General features: G+C 45.3%; 1 protein-coding gene across 2 annotated transcripts in view; it reads left to right on the top strand.

Moving 5' to 3' along the window:
• plxna1b (plexin A1b) overlaps positions 1 to 27,688 on the top strand; it is a 174,228-nt gene that overhangs the window by 85,136 nt on the left and 61,404 nt on the right. For both annotated transcript variants that reach the window (XM_084038176.1, XM_084038175.1), the window contains exons 5-9: positions 8,299 to 8,399; positions 10,796 to 10,919; positions 11,356 to 11,509; positions 12,610 to 12,709; positions 18,157 to 18,271. In XM_084038176.1, the coding sequence (XP_083894302.1) occupies positions 8,299 to 8,399; positions 10,796 to 10,919; positions 11,356 to 11,509; positions 12,610 to 12,709; positions 18,157 to 18,271 (594 nt within the window). The remainder of the gene's footprint in view (positions 1 to 8,298; positions 8,400 to 10,795; positions 10,920 to 11,355; positions 11,510 to 12,609; positions 12,710 to 18,156; positions 18,272 to 27,688) is intronic.

Raw genomic sequence — 27,688 nt, 5'->3', positions numbered from 1 at the left:
AGCAAACACATTAGCACAGACTGACATCAACACACATAATAAGCAGCTGGTTGTATCAATCAAGACTGACATTTTAGTGAACTGGATACAGCTAATCAGTCAGTTCTAAGTAGCTCAAAGATTAATTTTCCATAATTTATCAAACTGGCTGACTGAGGAACTCCCGAAGTTAACAAGTGCGTAATGCGGCGTTTACACATCGGCGACTGTCGGCTGACACTTTTGTTTTATCACTCCGATCGTACGTTTAGCACACAGGAAATCAGATTTGCTTCAAATGCTTGAGATCAGATGTAGAAGTGGAGGGACTTTTCCCTCCAGTTTTCTTTATTATTATTAATTATTTATTTTTCTTCAGTTTCGTTCAGCTACTGAGCTCGCTAACCATCCGGGTTGGTCATTTAGATTTATGACCACGACTCCAGCTTCATCTTTTCCACTCACTGGCTTGACAGTGTAAAGCTTGAATGAACACTTGCATGTCACACACACACACACACACACACACACACACACACACACACACACACACACACACACACACACACACACACACACACACACACACACTTTGAGCAAGGCGGTGGTCATTGTTATGTAAATGTTAATAGACCTGGTGCAGTGAGGCGGAGACAGGAGTACAGTGACTAGAAGGAAGAAGTGGTGGTGCAGGTGGGGGTGCAGCCATGTTGGTATCTGGCTCTCAATTACAAGAGTTCAAACCATTATAGCACAGGACTGAGCACATGCACCCACACACGTGTTAGTCCATGTCCACGTTTCGGGACCTCTTGTCCATTTTTGTAAACGTCTGTAGCCAAATTTGTAGGAGTAGTGAGAAAAATAAACTGCAGATAAATCAATAAGAATAGCTCTTCATTGCAGCCCTACTCACATCTTTGTATGGCATGATGAAAGAAGAGAAGAAACAACAAAGGAGAGACGTGATTGTGATATGTGAGGAGACTGACCAAGATCCCATCATACGCCAGAGAGCGATGCTTTCCAAACTTCACTCCTCTCTCTCTCTCGTTTCCTCTCTATAGTCCTGCCTTTTCTCTCGCTTCTTTCCTGTCCTTGTGGTTCTTCCCCTAAAAAAAAAAAAAAAGCGTGTACTTGATTGAAAGTGTGCGTGCCTCATCAGAAAAGTGTGCTCAGACACTTGTCTTTGGCGTGATGCTATCAGTCCTAATGGAAGTCTAGCTGTCACTAGATAGCTGTCTTTCTCTCATCTCTCCCCGTTTTACTCCTCCGTCTTTTCCCAGAGGATGGCATGATAGAGCGGACTGATAGGGTTAGGGAGGAGGGCGAGATGGATAGGGGGGGTTAATGGTTTCTCTCTCCCTCCATCTCCCCCTCCTCCTTTTTCTTCTCAGTCACTTTCAATTGGCTGTACAATTGGTCCTCCTGTTGCTTGACAGTGATCGGGGCGGAAAGACGTGTCTCTGACTGATTGTCATTGGTCGAAGCCAATCAAAAGCTGGCATGGCGCACTGAGCCGCTCCGATTGGCATGGTGCTGTATTCATGTCCCGGGCCTTAACCACCAACCACATTTGGAAGAACAGTGAAGTGTCATTCATGCACGGCACATTGTTTCCAATTTAAGTGAAATTCATGCACAGCATGCCTCTTCAGATCTAGTTATCCTGTATCAAATGGGAGTGGGAAGTAGAACTGCACATTTTCTGCCAGACACTATCAGACACCACAAAAAAAAAAAGACTTACTTCCGGAAACTTGTGATGGATGTCTTCCAGTTGTTGTTTTTTTGTTGTTGCATTTTTAGACAAAATTATTTCCGGATAGGCTTCTTCAAAGTCCTTGTTGAGTTCAGTCAACAGTTTAAACCTAAAGCTCACATTCGAGATGCTGGAACAAAGATTCAAGGATAATGTATTGTCCTTGTGCAACACAGGGATGCACTACGAAATTGAGTTGTAGCCCATTTCCTACGCAAGAAAAACATAACGATCAAAACGAAAACAAACAAATCCCTGTACTGCATTTTTTGGAAGTTGCATCAGAAGGAATGTAAACAGAAAAACAATTCTCTGGACAGATATCATAATATTTCAAAATGCAACATCAGAGAAACCTGTCTTTCATGCTACTCAGCCCGTGAAAACTGTTAGGCAAAGTCTTTTTTCTTTTTCTTAAATACTGGAAAGTATCCCTGATAATGTCATAGGGTCTGTCTTTACTTGGAGACTTACATTTTCTTACGGAAAGCCTGAGTTACAAACTGAAAATTTGAGAGACTTTTGCATTTACTGGGTGAGGAGAGTCTAATGAGAGGTGCTGTGAGGTTGCATCAAGGGAAATGTAGTATCTGGCCTGTTTAAAGCTTCATCCCCAATAACAATTTAAAGTCAGGACATTTCTTCCTCTCCTGCATCGATTTTCACGTCTTTGGATTTGTTCGTGACGGAGCTTTGTTTTGGTGCACATTCAACTGTTTCAACCAATTCTCTCTAATTTGCAATTTAGACGCTGGAATATTTCAAAACCCCCTGTGAAACTTGCCAGCAGTCATTTGAATGACAGCATAGATATTAGCACAAAGCGAACCTCAAAGTTGAGTTTATTCTGCTCGGTTCGCTCCACAATCACCATCCATTCATGCACCTACCTGGCATGACTTTCACACTTGTGAGAGCAACTAAAGAAAAGCAGCCTTTCTCCTTCCTTTCCCCGACTCCTTCTCTCCCCTGTTTCTATCTGTCTGCGTATAAGGTGGTGGGTCGCCTGCCAGTGCTAATGGAAATGCCAGCTGTGTGGCTCCTCACTCCTCACCAAGTCCATTTACTAAAGTGACAGAGTCATTTACCAGGCCGCCGGCCTCTCCCATCCTCACTTAATTAGAAGACCCCTAGGCCCCTCTACCTTAGCCGGTCACATTTACCTCTCTCTCTCTTTCTACAGTCTCTTTGTTCCAATTCTTCGTTTGCTGCGGTTTTTTCGATCTCCGCCTCGTCCTTTGTCTCTGTCTCGGTTTTCTTCTTTTTCTGTTTTCTCTCAACTCTGTTTTTCTATCAAGCCCTCTCTATCACGAGGAGTATTATGGGAAAGTAGCTCCACAAAGAGAGAGAAAGTGTATTGACCTCTAGGCTGAGATTAGCTCTATTTGGAAGAGTTAATGGGGGTGTCCATAGGAGGAGGGATGAGTGCTCACATCTTTATTTTTCAGTGTTTGATGTTGATTCTAGGTATTCTCTTACCAGTCCAATCTGTAATACTTACTTCATATATCCTGCTCTGGTTCTTTCTAGCTTAGTAAAAAAAATAATAATAATAAAAAAAGAGACAAATAATTTTGTCTTATCTTACTTATAACTCGACATTATGAAGGACAAGGAGCTCTATTATGTTATTTTGATTTTAGAGACATTTTAAAGGTGTGAGATACAAGATTGGGAGCATTTCAACAGTTCTCAGCATGGCGACACCTGAGCCGGCAGCTCATGGCTAACAGTGCTAATAATGCAATAAGTCCAAACTACAGAAACCATGTCGACAGGGATGTCGTCAGCTCTAGCCATCACATGAGACTTTGAAGGTTTTCCGACATTGTATTTGAAGGTGCTTCTAGTTTTAAGATGCTTAATAACACGTTGTCTCATGGCAGTCGCAGAGAAGAAGGGAATTTGAGTCTTCAACTTTATTGGCCTATGTGCACGCACAAAGGACAAATAAATGAGCTGCTTGATCTGCCTCTTGTTTTCAGCATGCAGTAGAACAAGAGATCAAACCAGTATTTCACAAGAGGGAAAACAATGGAGCGGATTAATTATTGAGCCAGTTCAAGAGAACGAGATGGATTAAAGAGGACAAAAAGAAGGAGAGCTCATCTGGAGGGGGAAACCACAGACAAAACACAATATGAGAGAGATAAAGATAGCGAGAGAGGCAGGAAGGGCAGTATTACAATCATCACAGCGGGCACTTTTTTCTTTCACTGATACAACACCTAATTCACTAAAACAGGTCTGCAGGAAACAATTTGAGTTGACCACAATGTCCAGACGTGTCAATAACATCGCTACAGTGTAACGGCAATTTAGTGCGAGGAGGCCAGCAGATCGAATGTGACAACGAGAAGATTTTTTTGATGGAAGACAACGATCTGATTGGTGTTTTTTCACTTCTGTTTTCTCCTTATACACAACCTTTACCCATCCTCCCCTCCCTTCATCCGTCCTTCAGCACCTCCCCTTTTCAGTGCCAGACTCTCCGAGTCTTATTTGTTGCTTATCTCCAATCAGTCAACACATCATGCTCCTAGCCGGTCATTGATCTCCTAAGCCCCCTCACAATCCAGTCAATGCACACATGCTAACCTGGCCTTTGATACAACATCCCCCCCCTGAGCAGGTATTCCAGCACTGGAAGAAGCAACACTTACATGGACACCCTGTTGAGAGACATGTTTCTGCACAACGCCTCAGGGATAGCCAGACCACTCCCGGGTAGAGCTCCTATTTCTAATGGCTGATTGTAGGAACGACGTGGCACCGATGCCAAAGCATGAATTAAAACGGTAATGGAAGCCACATCACATCGTAGACCGACGGTTGGAGACGTAACAAATGATGTCTTTCTATTCCTCTGTGATATTCCCTGTTCTGGGCCATTCAGTGGCTATATTGATAGATATTGATTTAGTTTCTTTCATGCACATTGCTGTTCACTGCCAGCACAGATTAAACCACGAGAAGACGGAGGACGCTTGACATTTATTGAAATAATGCAGGTGTGTGGTTACTGGCAGTGAACGGAGAGGAGGGATGATGGCAGGTGATAACATCTCATCTTCCTCATCCTATTCTCAGTGTCTGCTCCTCCAGTCAGCTACTGGTTAAATACACTTTTTTATTTAAAATAGGACTCTTTCTCTGAATTTCTATTCTGCTCGACCACGTCTAGTTAAGATTATAGAGTACGTTTTGGATGAAAGGAGAGGAGCAATAAAAGAGCCACAAGTTTATGAGGCTTCTGTGAACTTTTTTTTCTCTGGAACCTGAACATGTGACTTTCTTCCCCACCAAATACACACAGTTTTCTTCAATGTATCGCCGGAAAGCTGACTGCGTCCGTGTGCTCTCTGCTAAAATCGACACTCCCCGGTAGAAAACCCAATTTTGCTGCTATTTGATCCTGAGCTCTGGGATTAGAACCATATGAGGCTAAGAGTTAAGCACAAGAGGTTCAGTGATAGTTGTTCAAGGAGGCGTGGCACGTTACTAATTTATGATGCAGAGTCTCATGCAGATGTCTAAAAATAACTGAAAATAAACTGATTTCTTCCTCTTGGCTGTCAGACAGTGTAACCAATAGAAGAGCCCCCTCTATCTTATCCTGTGCTGTACTGTAGACTCCCCCTGTGTTTGAATGTTAAAGAAAAAGGAAGCCGCAACAAGGCCGATCCTTTTATGTCTGTGGATTTAACAACCAATGAAAAGCCGTGCTGAAAGCTTTACAGGTCCTCTGGGTGTTGGGGGTGACCGTCACAAAGCCTGTTAGCCGGACGTTTAAAGGCAGGTGATGGTGCTCTGTAAAAACAGATCGGAGAGGAAAGGTGGAAAGTTTATAGCAGAAAGGAGATGTCGTGGCATTGTGATGCGGTCGGGGTAGAGGGCCGACAGCACGGCAAGAGGAGAAGCCAAGGAAGGAGAATTGAGTTACAGCGGTTGGCGCTATTGTAAATAAGGAGACGGCAAGAGAGAGGAGATGGCGGCCTTGGTTTATAAGGTCATTTAAAGGAGTAATGTGGCACACTGTCGGGAATTGGCTTTCATTAAAAGAGCCATCGAGAGAGAGCGATGGAGAGAGGGAGTGTGCTTGTGTGTGTTTGTGGGGAAGCAGTGTTCCCGACGCAGACACACGTTCCTCTTTGGATCCACATGTGGCGACTTAAGAACATTCCTGTAAAGCATTTAATATCCCCACTGGGAAAAAACAGCCATCATAGCCCCCTACCACATCACACAGCTGTATGCCACGCCCGCTGAAGAGAGGCCGTCGTGTGTTCACTAGTAGCAATACGGGAACAATTGTGAACAATAGGACCTATCTATCATTACTCAGGGCAGTGATAAGGTTATGCTAGCTCACCAAGGACCCATAGTGTTAGCATGATTTATGTGGACCCTTGTCCTTAATCACAGCCATAATGATTTATGAAGAAGACGAGGGGGAATTGGTTTGTGTCCGTGATATGAGGAACGGGCCATTTTCGCTCCTTCTCCCCATTTACAGTCCTTCTTCTTTTCTTTTTTTTTAAATCATAAACTATTTGAAAGACATCCTGTGATGATTTCTTTCTCCCAAGGTGTCCAATCACATATCCTCAACTGTAGCCGATCTCCCCTCAGCCACTTTGCCATTATCCGCTCATTCATTCGCACTCATTCCCCCTCCTCTGTCATTCCTTTTACAGATCCCCTTGTTCCATCCTTCTTTCAGCTCTCCTTTCACACGAAAACTAGACTCACACTTGTTCTGACAATGACACATAGCAGCCGTCCGCCACCATATCCCATCTACTCAGCACAGTGTCCTCGCCAATTCGCCCTGTGTGTGTCTGCCATTACACTCCTTCTTTCCCTCTATTCATCCAGCCAGCCAGCTACTTTCAGTAGATGACCACCCCCCCCTGCTCTCTCTCTGGTCCCCACCACTGCTCGTCTACATCATTTCATCTATCTTTCTCTCTCTGGACAGCGAGCTACTGAATGAGATGCTCAGAGGAAGATCGTGAGACGGAGAAAGAAGCAGAAGGAACATAAAGAGCAATGGAAATAAGCAAATGTATAGAAAGAAATGCATAAAAGTCAGAGAAGTTGTGGGGGGGGTTAAGTGTTTGTGTATGTCTGCCCTCTACTATTATTAGATAGTATTGTTCTGTCAAACAGCCCCAAGGCCAGTCTGATAGAAGACGTTTCATAGCTGCAGTGCCTTCCATCATGACATATCTATCCTCTATCTTTGTTGTACTTAAAGCTCACGGAGGAATCCTGGCTCCAGTTGAATATTTCAGGGCTGCATTCCTTTTGTCTGCCTGATTCTCATCGTGCAGCTAGCCAGCTTTATCTCTTACCTCGGGCCTGTGGTCTCTGTCTGCCATGTGTTTTTTTTTGTCCTTTTATCCCTCTACTCATCACTCGTTCTCTCTCATGACTGCCTCATAAAAAAGTCGACCCCCCCCCCCCACTGGGAACCAGGCGCTACTTTATTCCCACCACACTACTCGGACGGGGGTTTGAATGGTTAAACCCGCGTGTGTCCTGTCCGCGCTATAATAGTGTTACCCAAGGGTCGAGCTGTTAAACGCCGCTCCTTGCGTTCGCTCACGCTCCACTGCGTGATTTAAAACCAGCCCGCTGTCTCCGGCGATGTGAGACGTGCACACACACATCGTGAAAACTTGGATCAAGCCACTCATCGACTCGGGGGCCCATCAGTGTCCAACGTGGCGCTGACACTTTCAGCACATGTGCACAAACACTCCACTAGCATTCTGCGCATATGCTAGCCATCAGTCCGTCACTCACTAAAACACGCCCCGCGTCAGTTGTGGATATCTTGAAATACGCACACGTGGTCTCAGACCCACCGGGGCCGTGTTGTGAACCGTCTGTCATCACCTTAAGCAGCAAGGGGGGGCCGACTCAAACACTTGATCTTGTTTCTTAGGCAGCATCTGCAGCCTATCAGCAGGCCGGAACATCCGTCATGGCAGTGAATGAGACACACACACACACACACACACACACACACACACACACATAGATGCACTAAAGGGCTTGTTGCACAGGCTCTGTACAGACACTTTAATCCATGCTCATACATGTACACACACACACACACACACACACACTGGGGTCCGTCCTTCTGCTCCTCTGGCTCCCGTTGGTTTTTGAGGTCACCTGTCAATCACAGCACTGTTGCCACGGCCACCTGTCAGGTGTCCCAGCATGCATCATCGCGAGGCCTATCCTGTAAACGCTTCACTGGAGGCTGTCACACACCGCTGGACAGGAATCGCTCACCAGAACACACACGCACACAGAGAAACACACACACACACACGCTTCAATCTCAGGAATGTACACACAAACACACACCGATTGTTTGCTGAATTGAATCAGTCTGATAAGTTGTCAGAAGCTCATCTCCATCTGGCCAAATGTACCGCTCATTTTACATGTTTGGTTACAACGAGGATGCTAATTATTTCCTCATCATCCCCCTGCCCTTCTCTCTCTCTACCTCTCTCTCCCCCCCTCCATCTCTCTAGGTGGTGAGGGTTCCAGTGGAAAGCTGCGAGCAGTATACCACTTGTGGGGAGTGTTTGGGCTCCAGAGACCCTCACTGTGGATGGTGTGTCCTCCACAATGTGTAAGTATGGCACCCACTCATTACCACACCTCACCTTGGTAGCCATGTGTTGCATTGTGTATTATTGTGAAATAAGTATGTGTCAGCTGGTGATGTTGGAGTGGAAGCACCAACTTGAAGCATCTTTAAATAGGATCCAGGTCCTTAGTATCTGCTGAAATAGAATCAGTTTGGTTATCAGATGTTCAGTGTGTTCCATGTATGAATGTAGGGCTGACTGGAGTGTAAAAAAGTCAAACAAATGAAAATAGACTGGATACATTTGTGGTATGGCCTTTGGGTTTCTGTGGGGGTTTACAACCGTAACGTTGTCTCTAGTTACTTTTAATTATGTCTTTTAACGACTGAAGTTTAACTTGTGGAATCTCAGAAAGGCCATGATATTCAGAACCATTTAATTTTCTGTTGTACTGACAGCTTGAAACTTGAGTCGATCTGAATGAGTGTTTCCTGTCCCCTCCTGATTCCACAGCTACGTTAACATGTAGGTAGATGTAACAGTCACACCTTTAAACAGCTGAATCTTTCTCATAGTGGTAGAAGTGATGATTTTATAAATGAAACAGGTTGTTTTTACTATGTGTGAAATTCTCAAATGAAAGGTGAACTATTTCCAACACCTCATAATTGTGTTCATAGCTTATAATAGCTATGAAGTGAAATGCCTTCAACACCTTTTAATCAAGTTTTAAGAGCTGCGATCTCTTCGCCATGCAGTCGGCTAATCTGTGGTTTTGATCTTAGTTGACATGAATCACTTCTCGTGTACTTTTTAATACTTACATTGGTAGTCCTTGGCAACAGATCAAAGAAAAGTCCCTTCTAGTGATGGTGTTTGGTTTCCCGATGAGATTACTGTGTGAGATTAGATTTGTCAGTGAAAATTCAGAGTTATGTTTAGAAAATAAACCTTGTCACTCACAAGTGTAATGATACGCCGTAGCGCTGCATGTAATCTCTCCAGTTCCTTGAGGAGGTGTGTGTCCGCACACAGGGGAGTGTGAGAACCGTTACGTGTCATTGAAAGGTGACGGGATGTTAAACCACACTTGGAACCCTTCAAGCATTTGGCATAATGCCATCTCTCTGTACGTTAATTAAACTTCGAAAACATATCACCAACCTGCCCTTCCTTGAGGCGCACACACACACACACACACACACACACACACACACACACACACACATACACACACACACACTTCGAAATTAGACTCACAATCGTGATTGACTTGATCCAGTGGTGTCCTTCTGTTTGGGCACATTTTGACCTTGTGTCTTGAATGCACCACGCTCGGTTCTTACCTGATAGTGTTGCCAAATCTAGTTGAGGCTCTTGCAGGCAAATCGGCATTAATAGGCAAATTATTTATAAGCCTCTTTTTTTTTTTAGCCCTCTGGTGCTTTTAACCACATCTTATTAAGAGCCATGGTCGTTTCAATCAACAGTGGTATTGAACTGCGAACACACACACACACACACACACGCACACGCAGGTGTTTCCAGTCAAACGAGCACACTTCATTTAAACGAAGTCACACCAGAGGAGCAGTAGAAGGAAAAGAGGTCCGTAATGAGAAAAATTGTACATACCTTTGTGTATCTGTGCTCGTGGCTGTACAGCGTGCAGCGTTTGTGTGGATGTGAGAGTAAGCGACTCCCGGGGGAGTGGTTGGCGACAGCTTTTTCTTGCTGAGCTCGAGTGAAGGCTAACTAAACGAGGGGATGGGGGGGGGGGGGGTGTCTACTGCTCGGAGGAGGCAGTTAGCATTTTTCCTCCCATCCTTATTGTTAAGGCCCAGCAGAGTGCCGCATCAGCACTTTCCTCTCACCACCGGGACCAGTTGTTGTTAGCGCGAAGGTGTAGTGATAGCTAATGCATTATGAATAGCTAATAGTTAAACTGCTACAATGCAGGGCTGTATGCTGATTTTCTTTTTAGCACGGCCAGTTGGCTCGTAATAAGCAGGGGGAATTTGCTGACCCCATTGATATGCAGCTGGTAGGAATTGTATCATTTTTACGGTCCAGGGAAACTTTAATGACCGCCTGTATATCTCCCTAGAAGTTTGAATTGGGAGGGGCTGTAAACTGAAAAGATGAGGGGGACTGGATGTTCATATAGCTTAGCGGTTCTTGCACAAATGTCAGGGCCAATAAGGTAATGATGTAAAGGCCTACAGTAATGGCTGGGGGAAGCTATTAGCCTATTTGTCTTCCATTATTGCTCCCATTTCTGTGTGATGGTGATGGTGGGTGCATGTTTGTCATTTTAATATGATTGTCATATTAGCTAACAGTTGCTCATATTGTCCGTCCCTTTGTCTCGCCCGTCTGTTCTTTCCTTCCTTTTCATCCCCTCTTTCTCCTCTTCTCTCGCCCGCCACACCCACAGTTGCTCACGCAAGGACCGCTGTGAGCGAGCCGGAGAGCTCCAGAGGTTCGCGTCCGACCAGAGGCAGTGCGTGGAGCTCACCGTTCAGCCCGGGAATATCTCCGTCACAATGTCTGAAGTCCAGGTATGTCGTCTGTAGCTCCGATCGTGGTGGAAATCGCACAGTTCACACCCATTTAAACAGCGACAAGCTAGAAAAGGGGCAAATGTATCTCTTTGCTCGGCGATCTTTAAATGCGTCTATGAGAGCTCTCGTTCTGTCGGCAGCTCGTCGATGTAAGCACAGAGGTTTTGACTGATCACAGTTTGCCTCACTTTCTCTCTGCACATTAACACGGACACATTAACCTTGCTGTAATAGCTGCACACTTGCATACGCACACGAGATACACACTCGCCCTCCTTCATCGCTGCCGCTGTCACATACACTCATACCCACACTTCGCTCCCCCCCACACCCATTAACCCTCATGTCATATCTTATAACAATCCATGTACACCATGTCCTTCCATTGATCTTGTGCTGATTGTGCTGATCCCCCCCCCTTCCCTCTCTCTAGCTGGTCCTGCAGGCTCGGAACGTGCCCGATCTTTCCGCGGGGGTTAACTGCTCCTTCGAGGACTACGTGGAGACGGAGGGACGGATCCAGGGTGGACACATCTTCTGCCTGTCTCCCTCAGTCCGGGACATCATCCCGATCACAAGGAACAAAGGTTAGCACAGGAAGGGCGTAGAGGAGGATGAAGTCATCGGGATGGTGAAGTCACCGAGTGGGAGCAGACGTGGGCGGGCGGGGTGGATATGGGTACTTTTGGTGAAATATTGGATGAATTTAGTAATGAGTTATTTTTATGTCGGTACTCCATATTCCATTTGATACGTTTTATGTTTATGTAATCTCCCCCTCTTTCCTTCTCCCCTGTGCATATCTCTAGCATTGTACATCGTATGTTCATCACCATGGACTGATGTGTAAGCCCCCTAAGGGTTTTTTTTTTTTTTTTTTTTTGAAGGTTAGAATTGGGGAACGCTAGAACTGAATTTGAATGTCACCAGCTTATTTGTTTCGTAGATCTATATTCAGAATACCTTGTCACCACTCATAAAGCTCACCCGTTCCCTTTCCAAGCCCCAAACACGTCTACATTTATCTACTGAAAATACAACTGTTTTTGAATTCCCATTATCATGCATTATGCACTGTTGTCAGATTCATTTAATTTCCTAGCTCATTTTCAAAGTAGTGACATCAGCGCGGTTTATCGTTATATTTAGAAATATCTGCATCTTTTTGTGTTTTTTTTCCGCAGAGATTATGCACCCATTTCATGTCCAATTCTGTCAAGACACAAATGATAAGAACTTTGTTTGGTATCCACATTCAAAGCAATGAAAACATGTCAGATATATACTCAAAGTTTCCTCAAAGTGACATCTCAGTAGTTCTTCAACTGAGGCCATTATGCCCCATTATGAGTTCTCATCATCTCTGGCATCCAAACACTGATTGGTGCTGCTATTTTTAATGCCACCCTACTGTGGGTGTGACGCGAGTGGCGCGTTGCTAAGCTACAGTGTTTCTTTGTGCGTGTGTGTTATCTGTTGAGGTCACACAAGTGGAATTCAAATTTAAAGCGTTGATGGTGTCAATGAATAAATTGTTTCAATGTGCATCCAATTTGTCACATTTATTCCCTGTGATTAAATTAAGCTATTAGGTAATTAACTTATATTTTATTGTACTTATATTTGTTTCCAAAACTGTAAAGATTAAGATAATATGCATTCATATTCATGTATCTGTCTGTTGCAGGTGACAAGCGGGTAGTGAAGCTCTACCTGAAGTCCAAGGAGACGGGCAAGAAGTTTGCCAGTGTCGACTTCGTGTTTTACAACTGCAGCGTGCACCAGTCGTAAGTCACCATGATTAATATTTCTGGGTACAAATTACAAAGTACGTTGTGTCTTGTTTTAGTCTTGTTCTTTAAAGAGATGATGTCTTTGTCCAGTCTCCCCATGGGCTGCCTCATGTTACTGTCAATGAGAGATACAGTTAGAGACACACACACACACACACACACACACACAGCCCACTCCCCTCTGACCTCCACAGGAGGCTCGTGTTACCACTGGAGTTAAAAATCGAACGTGCCGTATATGAGAGCGATCGGGATATGAGATGGTAATTTGAGTCTTATTACCATAACCCACGATGCACGCTAATGATACTTCAATGATTAATTAATTACGCGATGGTCCGTCCTAATCCCTCCCAATCACATACTCTACCACATTAACGCCTCTTACCTCCTTGATAAAACAAATACTTTGAGCTTCCAGCTTCGAGCACTCGGATACTCAAAGTCAAATACTATAATACCTTTTTATTCCGATCCGCCCCATCGCCTCTCCTAATCCACCTTCTGCTTAAAAAACCTCCACCACCCATCGAGCCACACCCCTAGGTCACTTCTACCACGAGCCCGATGCACCCTGCCGGGGTAGAAGAATCCTCCAGCCCCGGCCCACATGATACCCTCCCTCCTGCCCATCCGCCGCTGATCCAGGGGAGGGTGAAACGTCTGCTGGGGTATTAGCCTGGGGGCAGCAGATGGCTGGGGAGGCCCCTGGGGTACAGCACGGGCTCCATCCTGGCTTCCCTCTGGATGTTAGATGAGCCTCCTTCGAGGATTGTCTGCAAACACACACGCACGTACACATAGACATGCACTGCCACACCTCTCTGTGCTCTTGTCACTTACAGCATATTGAAGCCCTGAATGTCTCAGACACCTTATCCGTTACTGTGACCTTTAACCCAGCCCGTCGTACAGAAAATCCCCCCGCTCCAACCATGACGATTAGCTCAGCTGGTTAAGGGTGTGGTGGTTTACAATGTCAACTCCCAGTTAATTCATGTCCCATAAGGACCCTGTGTTTGCTTTCACTCCCAGCGCATTTTACTGCCTAGGGTACATCTTGCATCAGATGTTAATCCCGCGAGTACAAATTGCTTCATGTTAAAATAGAAAAACACCCAGTTTAAAAAAAAACAACAAACAAGTAAGAGAACGTCCTTGTGGATGTATGGAAATGTGATGTCACGTTAAAGAGTCTAATATCGCAGTGATCTCACTGACACAGAAGAGGGAGTAATGTAAGAGAAGTGACGCAGACGAGAGTCACCCATTTGAAGATATTACCCCAATGAACTCTGATTAAATCCGTTCCCCCGGCCTGATCTAATACAGCCTCCAAGTGATGTAATGGACACGTTTAATGAAGTTACGGATATGGCGCTTTGCATCTTCGGCAGAAACTCGTGATGGCGAGGGGAGATGCTGAGATAAGAATCCCATTTGGAGATGGCACTCTTGTCACGCCCGCTCTTTACCCCCCCGGACGTCAGTGTGTGGCGTCTGATGAGATCAGACTGGTAATGTCGTTGGCGTAATGACTTCAGGCCGGCGCGGCCACATGCGAGGCCATGTTTCCAGGACGCTTGGTCAAGTTTTACACTAATGGGCTTAAAGTCAAAATACTGCAGCCTTTTACACAGTGAAGGATATGGAGTGACACGCAAAACATGTAGAGACACGTTTCCGGGCAGAAACAATAATCACCTTTTTGATTTCCCACACATCTATTTTTATGCATACATTGCTGTGTATTCCATACACTGCCGACACTGACACCAGCTATTGAAAGGCATGAGCAGGCCATTGGAATTGCCCCATCGTGTTTCTTAATAGTTTCCACTCACATATTGACACCCAGCCCCGTCCCCAAAACACACACACACACACACCCCGCCTCCTTATTTACTCAGCTGATTATGTTGTGGCCCTTGCCTTTTCAAAGATGCCATAAATTTACATAGTGGTATTAATCTAATTAGAATTCCCTCTGTTTCAGTTTAAGGATTGCCGAGATTGAAATAGAAAATCACCCACGGCCATGATTGCTCCTTAATTAAATATTTCCATACCCTCTTTCTCATTCCGCCCCCCCCCCCCCCCATTTATTAAAGATAGTGTAGTGAAGATAGTCTGGCAATGAATTGGGGTTTAAATGTCTGTATGAAGCCATTTCCAAGCACCTTTCTCTTCATGTGGTAACTGTGACTTCAAGGTAAAACAGAGAACACGGGTGCAGTTGTTTTCCGAGTGTTAGGCGCGTTCAGATCACATTCTTTCTCTGCAAACGAAACACTCGGATGTGCATTAATACAATTATGTGCATGAATACTAGCCCCTCCGTGTTTTATTAACCCCCATCTCATTTTAAAGGGATCCAGTAATGATGGGAGAGACTATCTAGAGGGTCATTCAATTATTCACCTCCACTACTTTGAAATGAATAGTAGCCAATAAATAACTAATTTTGCCGAGTGCGGGAGTGTCAAAAGCACCTCGCTACGAGAGCGGATTGTATTTAACACTCCAAACTGACCAAAGAGAGGAGAGAGGAGGGAAATCATTGCCCATTGTGTGGAGCCCTGAAAAAACACCGCCGCTCTGAAGCTCGATTAGCATCTGAATATGAACGGATTAAATTAGCATGATGAGCGTGGCCATACGGGCAGCGTGTCTGCCGCCGCTCAAAGACGAGCAGCTCATGGCGATGGCGAGTGACAGGAAGGAGGAATAAGGTGATACTGGGGGGTCTGAAAAAAGGGAGCCCACCCTTGGATAAGGGAAGACGAATTATCAAATGGCCCCAAATGGCCTTGGGTGGGCTTTTCCTGAAAACGGACCGCACCCGGGCTAAAAGAGAGATTCTGAGGTCCTAAGGCAGCTCGTGACAGGGGGGCCGTGGTAACTCAGAGGAACCAAAGGGTGAGCAGCAGGGGGTTGTCAGACAGGGCCTACCGGTGGCCTTGGGTGACACACATAATGGCGCCGTCTTTCATTTCAAAGGGCGTAAACATAAAAGTCAAAGAAAGTTGGCAGTGGTTACCTGCTGATATTTTGCTCGTTATTTCAAAGTCACTGGTACACTAACAAGGTTGATTTGACATGAATTAAAGATAAAAGTCCAGATAGAAATGATTAGCATCAGGACTTAGCGACAGATGTGTTTGGGTGTGAACTGCTAACTATACATTGTGCGGTTCGCCGCTTGGTTTTGGTTACCTGCTGTGTTAAGTTGGTGTCCTACTGTATTTTGATGAGCACTGATCCACCAGTGGGCCCCACAAAAAAAAAAAAAAAAGACGACTCTTTGACATTCAAAGTGATTGTTGCTGAGCTCACAAACACCATCAAGCTCCACAATGAGCTCGGCTAGCTCGCCACGTGTTTGTTTGCAGCAACGGCATCTGCTCTTTTGTGCAGTGTAGACACCCTTCTTCTGTGTCCAACTCACCCGGGACCAAACATCGAGCTAAAGCCTCCATCGCTGCCGTCTGAGTCTCTGCACTGTATGCTAACCTAACCTAGCGTAGCCTAATCGCTTTCCCTCCATTTGTTGGCAACATTGACAAATCTCCTATTTGCTCTCGTGCGGTATTAAGAGGCCTGTTATTCCCTTAGCCGCGCATCCCTCATTCTAAATGGACAGCTTCTCTCAGCACAATGCTAAATTGGTCAATTAAAGCGGCAGTGGGATTGAATTAAGCTCCAGCCTCTGATCTCGCTCAAAAGGATGGAGGGTGGGTGGGTGGAGGGGGGGTCTGGGTTGGAAACGATCACTTACAGTGCGCACCTGACAAACGAGCGGCCCTAATTTATCCAAATGAATCCACGTCGGGGTTTGATGGAATCGTGCGTTTGCTCCGTCTCAGAGCCGAATCGCTAGAGCCCTAATTTTTCATGCGGATGAGAGAGGGGGGCTGTTGGCGTTTTACACGGGGTTAAAACACACTCGAGAGCTAGCGGGGAGTGTGCTCATAGTGGTTCAGGCAGACGCGCACATTCGCACCTGGCAGATGTGGTTGAATACAAATCAGCCGGTATGTTAAGCACCTCGACTCGCTCTTTTATTGTTATGGATCCAGACTTGCTTACCTCGACTGTATTAGATGTAGTATTTCATTATATTGCCAATAAACCATATGCTCACATACACCATAATGGCCAAATGAGTCACACTGAAGAAATTCTGAAACTGAACTACAGTGAGCTTCGTAATAAAATGGAGCAATTTTATTTGTAAGCTCATAATGGCTACATTAGATAATGCTGCGCATAATAATGAAATACCAAGTAGCGTGGTATCTCTCTGGGGCCGAGAGAGGACCAATAACACGAAGCCGTGTTGATAAACTGCATACTTGAACCTGTCTGGCTTTCTTCCACGGTTCCCTTAGACGCACACACACACACACACACACACCTGTCTACACACTTTCTAACTTTCAACCTAATGTTTCCTCCTCCTCCCATGAGACTCCCACGCAAAGCCCCTCGGGCTACACCCCCCCATTCCTATTTTCTCCCCCCTCTCTCTCCCACGATACCTGGCGTCTAAACCTCTCTCAGGGAAATCCACCTGCTTTTGATCTCCCCCTTCTCTCTTTCGGTCTCTTCTTTCTCCCATCTTTCTCTTTTCAGCCCGTCTATCTGCACCTCGCCTCAGCTAAAGCAGGTGAATTTAAAATGGTGGAGCGCTCTTAGCCCCACGGATGAAAGAGAGCTTTAGACAAAGAACAGGGGGGGGAGAGCTTTTTTAAAATGAGAAGGCAGCGAATGAAAGGGATGGATAGAGCGCGAGGCGGAGGGACAGAAAGAGGCTCAGGGCTGAATGGATGGAGAGAATGACGCAGCAGAGGTATAGAAAGGGTCCGAAGAGGGGAGATATATGCGGAGAGTAGGCCGATTGTGAGGAAGATCATTGAACATATAGAAGCCATGGACAGTTAGAGGGAGTGGGAAGTGAGCAGGAGACAGAGGTTAAGACAGTTGATAGATAAGGTGGAAGATATGGGTGTGTGTGTGTGTGTGTGTGTGTGTGTGTGTGTGTGTGTGTGTGTGTGTGTGTGTGTTGGGGGGTTCAAAAAGAGGATTCCAGACAAGGTTGTCCAAATTTGACATTGGATGATAAAGGGACGCAAGCTGATGTATGGAAGAATATGGAAATTAGTAGAGTCAATATTTGAAAAACACAGTTAAAGTATTAACATTAACATTTTATTATATCCTGTGTTGTTTCTCAGCTCGTTTCACACATCAAGTATGCGATGTTACTGGTTCATAGTCTGTAATTCCTTTTTTCACACTTACATTTGACATTCTTGACATTCTCTCACTCTGTCAGGTTTCTTTTTTTTTTGTGCCATAACTCCGTTTTCTCAAACGAAGCATCGACACATGACCCTGGTGACCCTGCTAGCTCCCTAACCATCTCCTCTCCCTTTCAGCTGCCTCTCCTGTGTTAACGGCTCGTTCCCATGCCACTGGTGTAAGTACCGTCACATGTGCACCCAGAACGCCAACGACTGCTCTTTCCAGGAGGGACGCGTCAACATCTCTGAGGTGAGATTCACACTGCCGATTTGACCGCATCGCTTTCATGTTGTCATTTTTGTAGCCCTGATGCAATTGTATGTTTATTCCCCTCGACATAAGTGTGGATAAATCCAAAATGCAGCTCATGGGATTTTATGTTTTATAGTCTTGCTGAACGTCATATTAAAAGAAGATCTGTGCAAATAGATCTTTGTAATGTAACATATTTTTATGTAAAGGAATAGATTCTCACACTCTTCTTCTTCAGGGTATGACCACTACTTTTCACATATACTGTACCTGATTACACAATGAAGTGTGGTTATTTTCTCCCATATGCAAATTGTAATTCCTTGCACTCAGCCACACACACACACACACACACACACACACACACACACACACACACACACACACACACACACACATGCACGCACCTTTAACCTCACACCTTCTGTGGCTTTCACCTCCGGGTTTCCTCACATCACCCTGCTGTGTGTGTCTGCTGCTGTGTACGTGTACGTGTGTGTGTGTGCGTGCGTGTGCGTGTGCGTGCGTGTGTGTGTGTGTGTGTGCGTGCCTGCCTCTTGGCATAGTGACAACAGCTTGTGTACTGTGCAGCAATAATTCTGTCGTGGCCCATAAGGCCATAAGCAGGCGCGATGAATGACTGTCTATGGAAATACTGCCTTGTTCTTACATAGCCAAATGCTGCATTAGCATAAAAGCTAATATCAATCGTGTCGAGTGGCAGCTCCAGCGGGCGGCATGCAGGGCATAACAAGTGTTTCTCAACTGCTGGAGTGTATACAAGAATATTACTGACGTACACACAGCTACGCCATGTTTGCATTGTACTTTTTTTTTATATTGCCAAACACAGTCTTGCATACATTAAGAGGCACGGATAAATGCATTCAAATCCATCTTCTCAATGGACTTATGGATGTAAATCCACTGCACTCCCAAGTGACTGACAGTCATGCCTGTTCTTTATCTGATTGATGCCACACACACACATATATGTTCAAATACACACACGTAGACGCACACAATCCCACCGCTATCTCCTTGTGTTTGACTCTCCCCGTTATCTCTACGCGGATTACCCCCCCCCTCTCTCGTTGGCCGGCCTGAATCACCGGCCTTTATTAATTGGTCAACCTTTATCCAATTACCTTCCTCTTTATCTCTCCTCTCAACCGGAGCTGTGCAGAATCCCCGACACTAGCATGCTAAACCGCAGCCTGCGTGCCCATCCAAAACAACACACAGGCCCAGTCTTCACGCCTCACGGAGCTAATGTTAGCGGATTAGTGTGCCCATCTGCAAGACATGGGGAGAGCGCTGGCTAGCACACTCTGAGCTGAGAGAGGCCAGAGGGGCGACGCATGGGTAAACAGGAAAGGCCTGCAGTGAGGGAAAGGAAAATCGAAAGGAAAGCAGCATGCACAAGTAAACAGAGCAACTTTGTAGGAATATTGATGGAGCACAGGAGGGGAGGGCTCTTGTAGTGTAGTGTCACATGTATTAGAGCGATGCTGATTAAATACAGTTTTTAGGCTTATAGGTGTCAAGTATTTCTCAACACATTGCTATTAAAAAGATGCCTTTGGTGCAGTATGTTTATTGAGGTAGAACCTTTGTTTCAACCGGGAGTAGCAAGAATGGAGCGAGACAGTATGGAGAATAATAAATGGAGAGAGTGAGAGAGTGGACCATCGAGAAAGGAAGAAAGAAGGGATAGACGGACCGGCTGACAGTGGCATGTGGACAGAGAGACCTCTCCCATCACCTCGTCTGCCCGAGAAACCATCTACCACATGCTCCACTAGAGCGTCCATCATCTGCTGTCACACACACACACAATAGACACACAACTACCATACCAATCATGCACAAAAGTGTAAACATTCTGACACACACACACACACAGTCATTCATCATCCTTCCCCTAGCTGCCATATCCATTAGTTGCGCTCTCAATGCCCCAATAAGTACAGCTCTTCCTGTAGGCTAGACTTATCCTTTTCCTCTCCCGTCTCTCTCTCCCTCCACCCAATCCCTCACCACTTTGAAGCTCGTTCACCCCATCTCTTTCTCATACTTCTTTGCCGTCACCTTGCCGCCTCTGTGCGTGGATTATATATAGTTAAAGAAAGGAGAACGAGGATAGATATGCGCCTCTTTTCCTTAATACCTTATGGTTTAGCCTCTTTATCTACCGTTGGAGTGGGAATGGGTCGGTATGCCATCAGGGTGTGTGTGTGTGTGTGTGTGTGTGTGTGTGTGTGTTAATTTAGACCCGGAACGATCCTTTTGGCCGTGCTGTAGCTCACCCCTGCATACAGATAGCAGTGTTTAACATAAGAGTGAAATCAGCTCTCTGGATAGCAGACATTTCACTCAGACCTTCGCTGCTCCCTCCCGCAGACGAACACAGTAGACGGGATTAAATAAGACTCATCTTCAAACTGTGATCAAAGGCCAGAAAGAAGTTTGCACACAGGGTTGAGAGGTGGCTGCTCCTTGTGTCCGTGGCTGTGTGGTCTGAGGGAGTGTTGTATCCAGTAGACAGAAAAACAACAAAGAAAATGTAGGACAAGCCGGTCAAATGTTTAAGTCTTTACGTTAAGACCAAGGTATTCCATTGCTTTGCTATCCTGACTGAAATGCTTACCGTAATAATGAATAGTTCATGGCCTAATAGATAGTTAATCTCAATAAAATCAGTGTCCTGATCAACACTTCCTCCTCTCCGTCCGGAATTTTTATTTTCCTCTCCCAAGTGTTTCGCTCTCATCTGCTCAGTATCTGAATCTTATGTTACCATGGCAACCCAATGGATCAGCGTGTTGTCAACTTTCAACTGCTTTATTTTCCGTTTTCCCTCTCACCCAACCAGCAATTTCTCATCCAGCCGTAAATTGCTTGACCAAATAGCATTGCATGTAAAACGTTTTTTTGTTTTTCTTGTGATTCGCAGAGAAATAGCAAGTTTTGTTTGAAACAAGCCGACCAAGGAGTAAAAGTGTTGTTTGTTTTTGTGAACAGACTGTCATGTAGGGGGGGGGGGGGGGATGCATAGAGCAAGTCAGCAGAGAGGAAATAAATATAATGAGTGACATTTCCAAATCAAATATGCATGAATCAACAATGCCTCCAATGGCACAATAAACAAATTCTTGAATTAAGAAGCGACCAGGCGGAAAATTGCAGGAGCGGAGTAAGAGTTACTTTATTCTAAATACAAAACAATTGGAGAGCGAGGGAGGCGAGAGTGAAAGAAGGGTGTAATGTTATTCCTTTGTTCATATACTATATTCCCCCTCTCTTCCTTTTGTATACTTTCCTTTTTCAAGGAACTTGATTGGCCATTTCTTCCTCCACTTTTCTCCACTTATTCCTCCTCCTGCTTCGCTCCTTCCTTCTCCTTCCACGCCGCTGAGGAGAAAGTGCTATTCTGAGCCAAAGGCTTGATGAGTGCCAAGCAAGGTTCGGGGTGGTTGGGCTCAGCTATGTTAAGACATGCTTACGTGTTTATTTTGCTGCAAAGGAAGGCTCAGTCTCACTCGAGCAATCAAGGCAGCGGTTAACTTGATTGAGATTTGTGGGCACAGGGTTTTTTTTTCTTTCCTTCTGAAACTCTGGCTGTTGCATTTTGCCGTTTCTCATTTTCATTTCTTTCTCTTTCTTTGCTTACTTTTTTTATATTTGTCTTTTTTAAAGTTTTAGCTTCCCATACTGCAGATTCTCCCATACGTTTTAAACAATGCTGGTATTGTTTATGTTGGCTTTAGATCCTCACTGAGGGGAATCTAAGAGTGATGGGGCATCGCATACAAAACATTACAATTCTTCTGGATGTGGTTCTGTGGTTTGCGATTGTTCAAACTCCCACTTTTGGTCATTATGCTGTCGTGCATTTTGTTTTAAAAGTAAACAACGCTCGTAGGCATCCTGTTTATGGACATCCATTGAGTCTTAATGGTTTCCTCATCGCTGTTCTCCGTGTCTGTGTACCATTAAATATGTGGCTCTGATGATATTATGTCCCCTCTCTGCATGGATACACAACAGTGGACAATAATAGACTGTTTGCAACGTTGCAAAGCACTTATTTGCGTTCTTGAGAAGAGTTAGGGATATAACGTCGTAATGAGTTTCAGAGATGCTCGTCGGTGGATTTTGTTGCCCTGAACAGACCCAGCCTAGCCGTTCCCTGTTGTCTCTGGTCTTTGTGCTAAGCTAAGCTAACTGGTTGCTTGCTGTACCTTCATATTTACCCTACAGATATGAGAGTGTTATCAATCTCCTCATCTAACGTTTGGCAAGAATGCAAATAACACTGAACCATTCTTTTTTTAATAGACTCAAACATCCGTTTAATCTTCGGGCACACACTGTAGATAATCATCTGTGTGTATCAAAGCGTCGCTGCAGTTGTGCTGGGAGACGCACATGTATTCCTACTTAAGCTCAACTGTCTGCTGCCAATTACACAAAAGTAACGTTAGTGTCTGACGCATCATCCTTAGACGGGGCGTTAATAAGAGAGGCTCGATGTGGCTGCAACGCATAACAATACGCATGGATATATTTTCTCAAGCACCGTTTGTCTCTCACACCCTAACCAAGAACATGCACTTATAGCATGCAGCCTACCCACACATCCTTAAACAGTCACAGAAACACATGCTAACTCTCTTCCTTTCTCTCCCTGTCACACACACATACACACACACGCACACACACACACACACTCCATGGTTCACACACACACACACACACACACACACACACACACACACACACACACACACACACACACACACACACTCCATGGTTGAAAGGGTTATTTGTGATGGAGGTGTGAAGGCCCTGGACCGTGACATTCTGGCACACTGTGTTTACCCTGGCTGGTACTCCGACACTGAGCAGAAAACACACACACACTCCAGAAAAGGACATCCCACACATTGTAGGCCAAGGCCGCTTGAGGGGCCTCGCTGTGTGCACGGCTGTGTGTTTGACTATACTGCTTTAGCGTGTGTGTGTGTGTGTGTGTGTGTGTGTGTGTGTGTGAGAGAGAGTGACTGTCACTGGTTCTTATCAGGACAAAGCACAACCAGCAGCACAGAGCTGCAGGGGGCATGAGAGTGAGGGGGAGGGTGGCGAGGGCAAGTGGTTGAATAATACACACTCTTTGCTTTTTTATTCCTTCACTCTCTCCCTCCTGGTGTCTTTATCAGTTAGTAATATCCGTCTTCTCCCCTCGTCATAATCCTTTATTCTTCCCTCCCTCCCCACGTGATGCCTTCACCCAAATCATGTTTCAGCAGGTCTGTCCTCTTTTTCTGCCATGATCCACAGACTCCATTCCTGTCCATCTGCCCCTCCCTCTTCCACCATCTTCCTCTCTTCATCGTATTCTTCCTCACCCATGACCATGCACCGCTTCCTTGTTTGCTCTTTGTATTTATTATTCCATTTATTCCCTCTCTTTGTCTAAGCCCCGTGTAGCTAATAGCTGGAAACACTTGAGCACACATGTGTATCTGCCTAATATTAAGAGGGTGTTTGCCTCGGCCGTATTTAATAAAAAACAGAAACAATGTTGGGAAGAGGGGACAAATAAATGAGAAAATGGGTTTGAGCCAATATCCCCCATGCAGTTCTCCAAAAACAATGCAGTCCTTCCAGGGCTTCATTTATTTCACAAGCGTAAACCAAAGACAGACAGAGGTGCTGTAATCGGGACCAGATGTAAACCGAGAGAGGAGGGAAGACAAAAGTAAATAAAGAAACAAAGGCAAGGGCAGGGAGGCAAGCGGAGAGCCGTCCTGGTAACAAGCGGCAGATTATATCCAGAGTGGCAGAATTTATTCTCCAAATGAACTCCATGGTTGAAGGGAAAGGATGGAGAGAGAGACATGGAGGGGAACATGGAGAGGAAGTGAAGGCGACGGGGTGAAGTAACCACCTCTGCCAGATGGATCCTAGTCTTGGTCATCCACCGTTTAACCCTAGGTCTGCCTCTGACAACCCTCAAGAAACTTCTCAGTCCACGAGTCAATAATCCCATTTTCACCTCTGAGAACTCGGAGCGGGATTGGATCAGGTGTTTTTGGCAAACTCTTCTCTACTTCCCTGCAATTTTTGTCGAGAGAGAACAGTCTGGTGAATTGAAGAAGTAAAGTAATTCAGCCCTGCAGTCACACTCATACCGTTTGTATCAGGAACACATTCCATGTCTGTCACGCATACATGCAGATGTTTCATCTCTCCTTCTCTCTGTGGCTATTTTTACCCTCAACGTTCCACAGCTTATCTTCCTTTTTTCTCACTCTACGCCAGCTCGTCCTTGTACTTTATCAGAAGCTTTTTCTTAAAATTCCCTCACTTATCACTGAAGCATCCTCTCATCGTGCATCAATCCTTTACAAAAAGAAAGGACGGCTCGGAGACGCCGAGGAGTGACCGGCCTGTCGTACCCATAAAAAGTATGCTTAGTAGCCAACTACACAAGGAGGGCCGAGTGTTATTCCTGGAAGAGGGTGGGGCTTATTAAATGCAGCTTTAAGTGTGATGATTATTCAGACTCGAAGGACACTTTCTTGGCTTAATTGGTTGAAAAGTGTTAATCCTCATGTGACATTGAGAAAATGAGAAGCGGTTGTATGCCACATTGCGGCTAGCTTGTTCTCCCCTTGATGTAATCCGATGCCACCGGGCAAGGCCCAGCGATGCAGCGAGTACCGCCCGGCTATGCCAACATGCTGCAGCGATGGAAGATGGGAGATCCACCAGAGCTTAATGAAGAGTTAACATGAAGGCAGTATTTTAGTGTTTGTGTCCGTGGGACTCGGTGTCTAGGTCTAGGTGGTTTAATTATGCAGAGATCTTCTTTTGCCGCAGCCCTCGCAGTCAGGCCCCAGCTAAATGGCGAGCACAAATGAATATTGCATTTTCACCACCAAAAACCCTCGCGTGTGTCAGCAAGAGGACGAGATAAATGCAGAGTCACCGAGAGAGAGATGGTGGCAGCTGGAGACCGGTGAATCACACTGCAAAGTGAGCCGAAGGAAAAACCAAACTGGGAAAGTGCACGCAGAGCAGAGGAGGTGAGAGAGTGATTGAGAAGCAGCCTGCTGGCATGCAGAGGAGGAGAGAAGGAGGAGGGGGGGAGGAAACCTGTAGCGCACCGCGTCGTCCAATCTCACAAGAGCAGCTAACTGTCATCGTGTCGGACTTTTCACCGTGCTGTTTTAGTAAAGTGGCCCGCGCTGATCTTTATTCCATCCTCCATTTAACTGACACAATTGCACTCGCATGGAAACCCTCGATGGTTAGTGACATACAAGCTTCAGAGACATGGAGATGGACACTGACTATAAAATGGATTTATTTTCCACGCCACGTGAAGGCTTCATATCATTTTGCACCTCAGAGATCCGGAAAAGGAAAAAAAGTAATTTCTTCATTCATGTTTCTTAAGCCTATTTGCCTCCTCGTGGCTGATGGCATCGTTACTTCCTAAAGGCAACACACTGAAGCTGTCCTCCTCTTCTCCGCCACACTGAGTAAAAGATGACAAATGGCACCAATGACACGGGTTCACCTAAAAATAAGTGCGGCACTAGCGGTGGTTTTATTCACAGTTATTGCGCGAGTGAAAATATTTTTATCCATATTTTTATGCATCCACTTTATGTACCACAGCTCTGTTTAGGCACATTTACTCAGAAGTAGGTTATTTAGTTACAGTCGACGTCTTAAACCGACTGTGAAGTGTGAATGAAGTATTATGTTCTCAGCACAGCGGGATAGATCGTGGTGCAGGTTGGCGAGAATCTGAAACGTCTCTGTTATTCTGTTTGTTTGTTTTTTTTTCGCAGTGGCACAAATCATTGTGTTTCTGGGCTCTTTCATTCGGATGCTGTTCTCGTTCTAAAGGAATACAGCAGTAAAATGTTACACTCTTATAACACTGAGAAAGAATAGAAATATACAGTGAATCAACCACACACTGCAAATGGTTAATATTCCAGAAAAGTTACGTGATTGAAAAAGGTTCGATCATTTCGGTGTGTATGTCCACAACTTTTTCATCACTTTTTCATCACAAAAATCAAAGTTTTCTGTTAGTGCGGAAGCGCTGTGTGCAGTGAAAAGCCATCGGCAGCAGTGCGGATCTACCTCTGAAATCAAGGTTTGTCTTTGAGAAGCTTAAAGGCAGGAGGTTTGATCGCTGCTGACATATCTGGGTTATAATGATAACAGGGTGCCGGGAGTCCTCCCCTACCCTCCCCCACTCTATAAAAATCCATGAGGGAAAAAAAAGAAGACCCACTGAAGAAACATTCCCGCATTCCTGCGTTTTTCTTGTTTTATTGCATACTGTGCCGTACATGTCGAAGGGATAAAGTGTGCAGGTTTGGCAGCTTGTAAGTCAAGGATAAGGGATTAGGAGATGAAATCAACATGTATGTGTGCCTGGGTGGTGCATCAAAGCACTGGATGTGAGAGTGTATGCATGTATAGGAGGAACACGTATGTAGGGAGGTGGAGCGGTGCTCTTGCTCTGTGAGACTTTCATAATCCACGCTGAATAACATCCACAACAACGTTCCCCTGCATCTCCTTTCAATTCAAACTCCTTTCTGTGCTCCACCATTCCTCTGCACTCACTTTTCACCCATCTACTCGTCTCTCTCTCTCCCTCCATCTCTTCTTCCCTGCATCACCACTCTGCAAGGAAACGAAGGACGTGGGTGGACAATCTCACAGTCCCTTTCAAGCTTCAAAGTCCCTTTTCTTCCTTCGCTTCCCTCGCTCCTGCACTGTTCTACATGTTGCTGCCTTATTAAGTTGTTTCTCTCTCTCTCTCTCTCTCTCTCTCTCTCTCTCTCTCTCTCTCTCTCTCTCTCTCTCTCTCTCTCTCTCTCTCTCTCTCTCTCTCTCTCACCCCCCCCACCAGTATGTGTCGGCTGGTCACAGAACATCTTTCTGGTTTCTGTCTGCTAATGAGCCTGCCCCAACTTTTCACATAGGCAGACACTTGCTCTCTCTCTCTCTCTCTCTCTCTCTCTCTCTCTCTGTCTCTCTCACACACACACACACGTTTCCATATATGTACCACGCCCTGCAGCTCGTGTAGACTTTTTAACTTTTTTATAACTGCACTTACATACAACGCTGCATGTACAATATATTCTAGCTTTTTATTTTAATCTCTTACATAGGCACACTTTTAGTTGTTTCTCTGCACTCATCCCTGTGGCTGGTGTGAACACACACACACACGCGCGCACACACACGCCTACACACACACTAAAGCCACACTGAAGCGAACATGTGGCTGCCGGCCAGCTGCTACACAGAAGAGGAGGGGATATGTGGTCCTTGCTTTGACATTGTGATGTATAACATGATATTACATGA

The sequence above is a fragment of the Eutrigla gurnardus genome (assembly GCF_963514095.1).
Source record: "Eutrigla gurnardus genome assembly, chromosome: 2".
NCBI classification, from domain to species: domain Eukaryota; kingdom Metazoa; phylum Chordata; class Actinopteri; order Perciformes; family Triglidae; genus Eutrigla; species Eutrigla gurnardus.
This window is presented reverse-complemented; position numbering and strand designations above follow the sequence as displayed.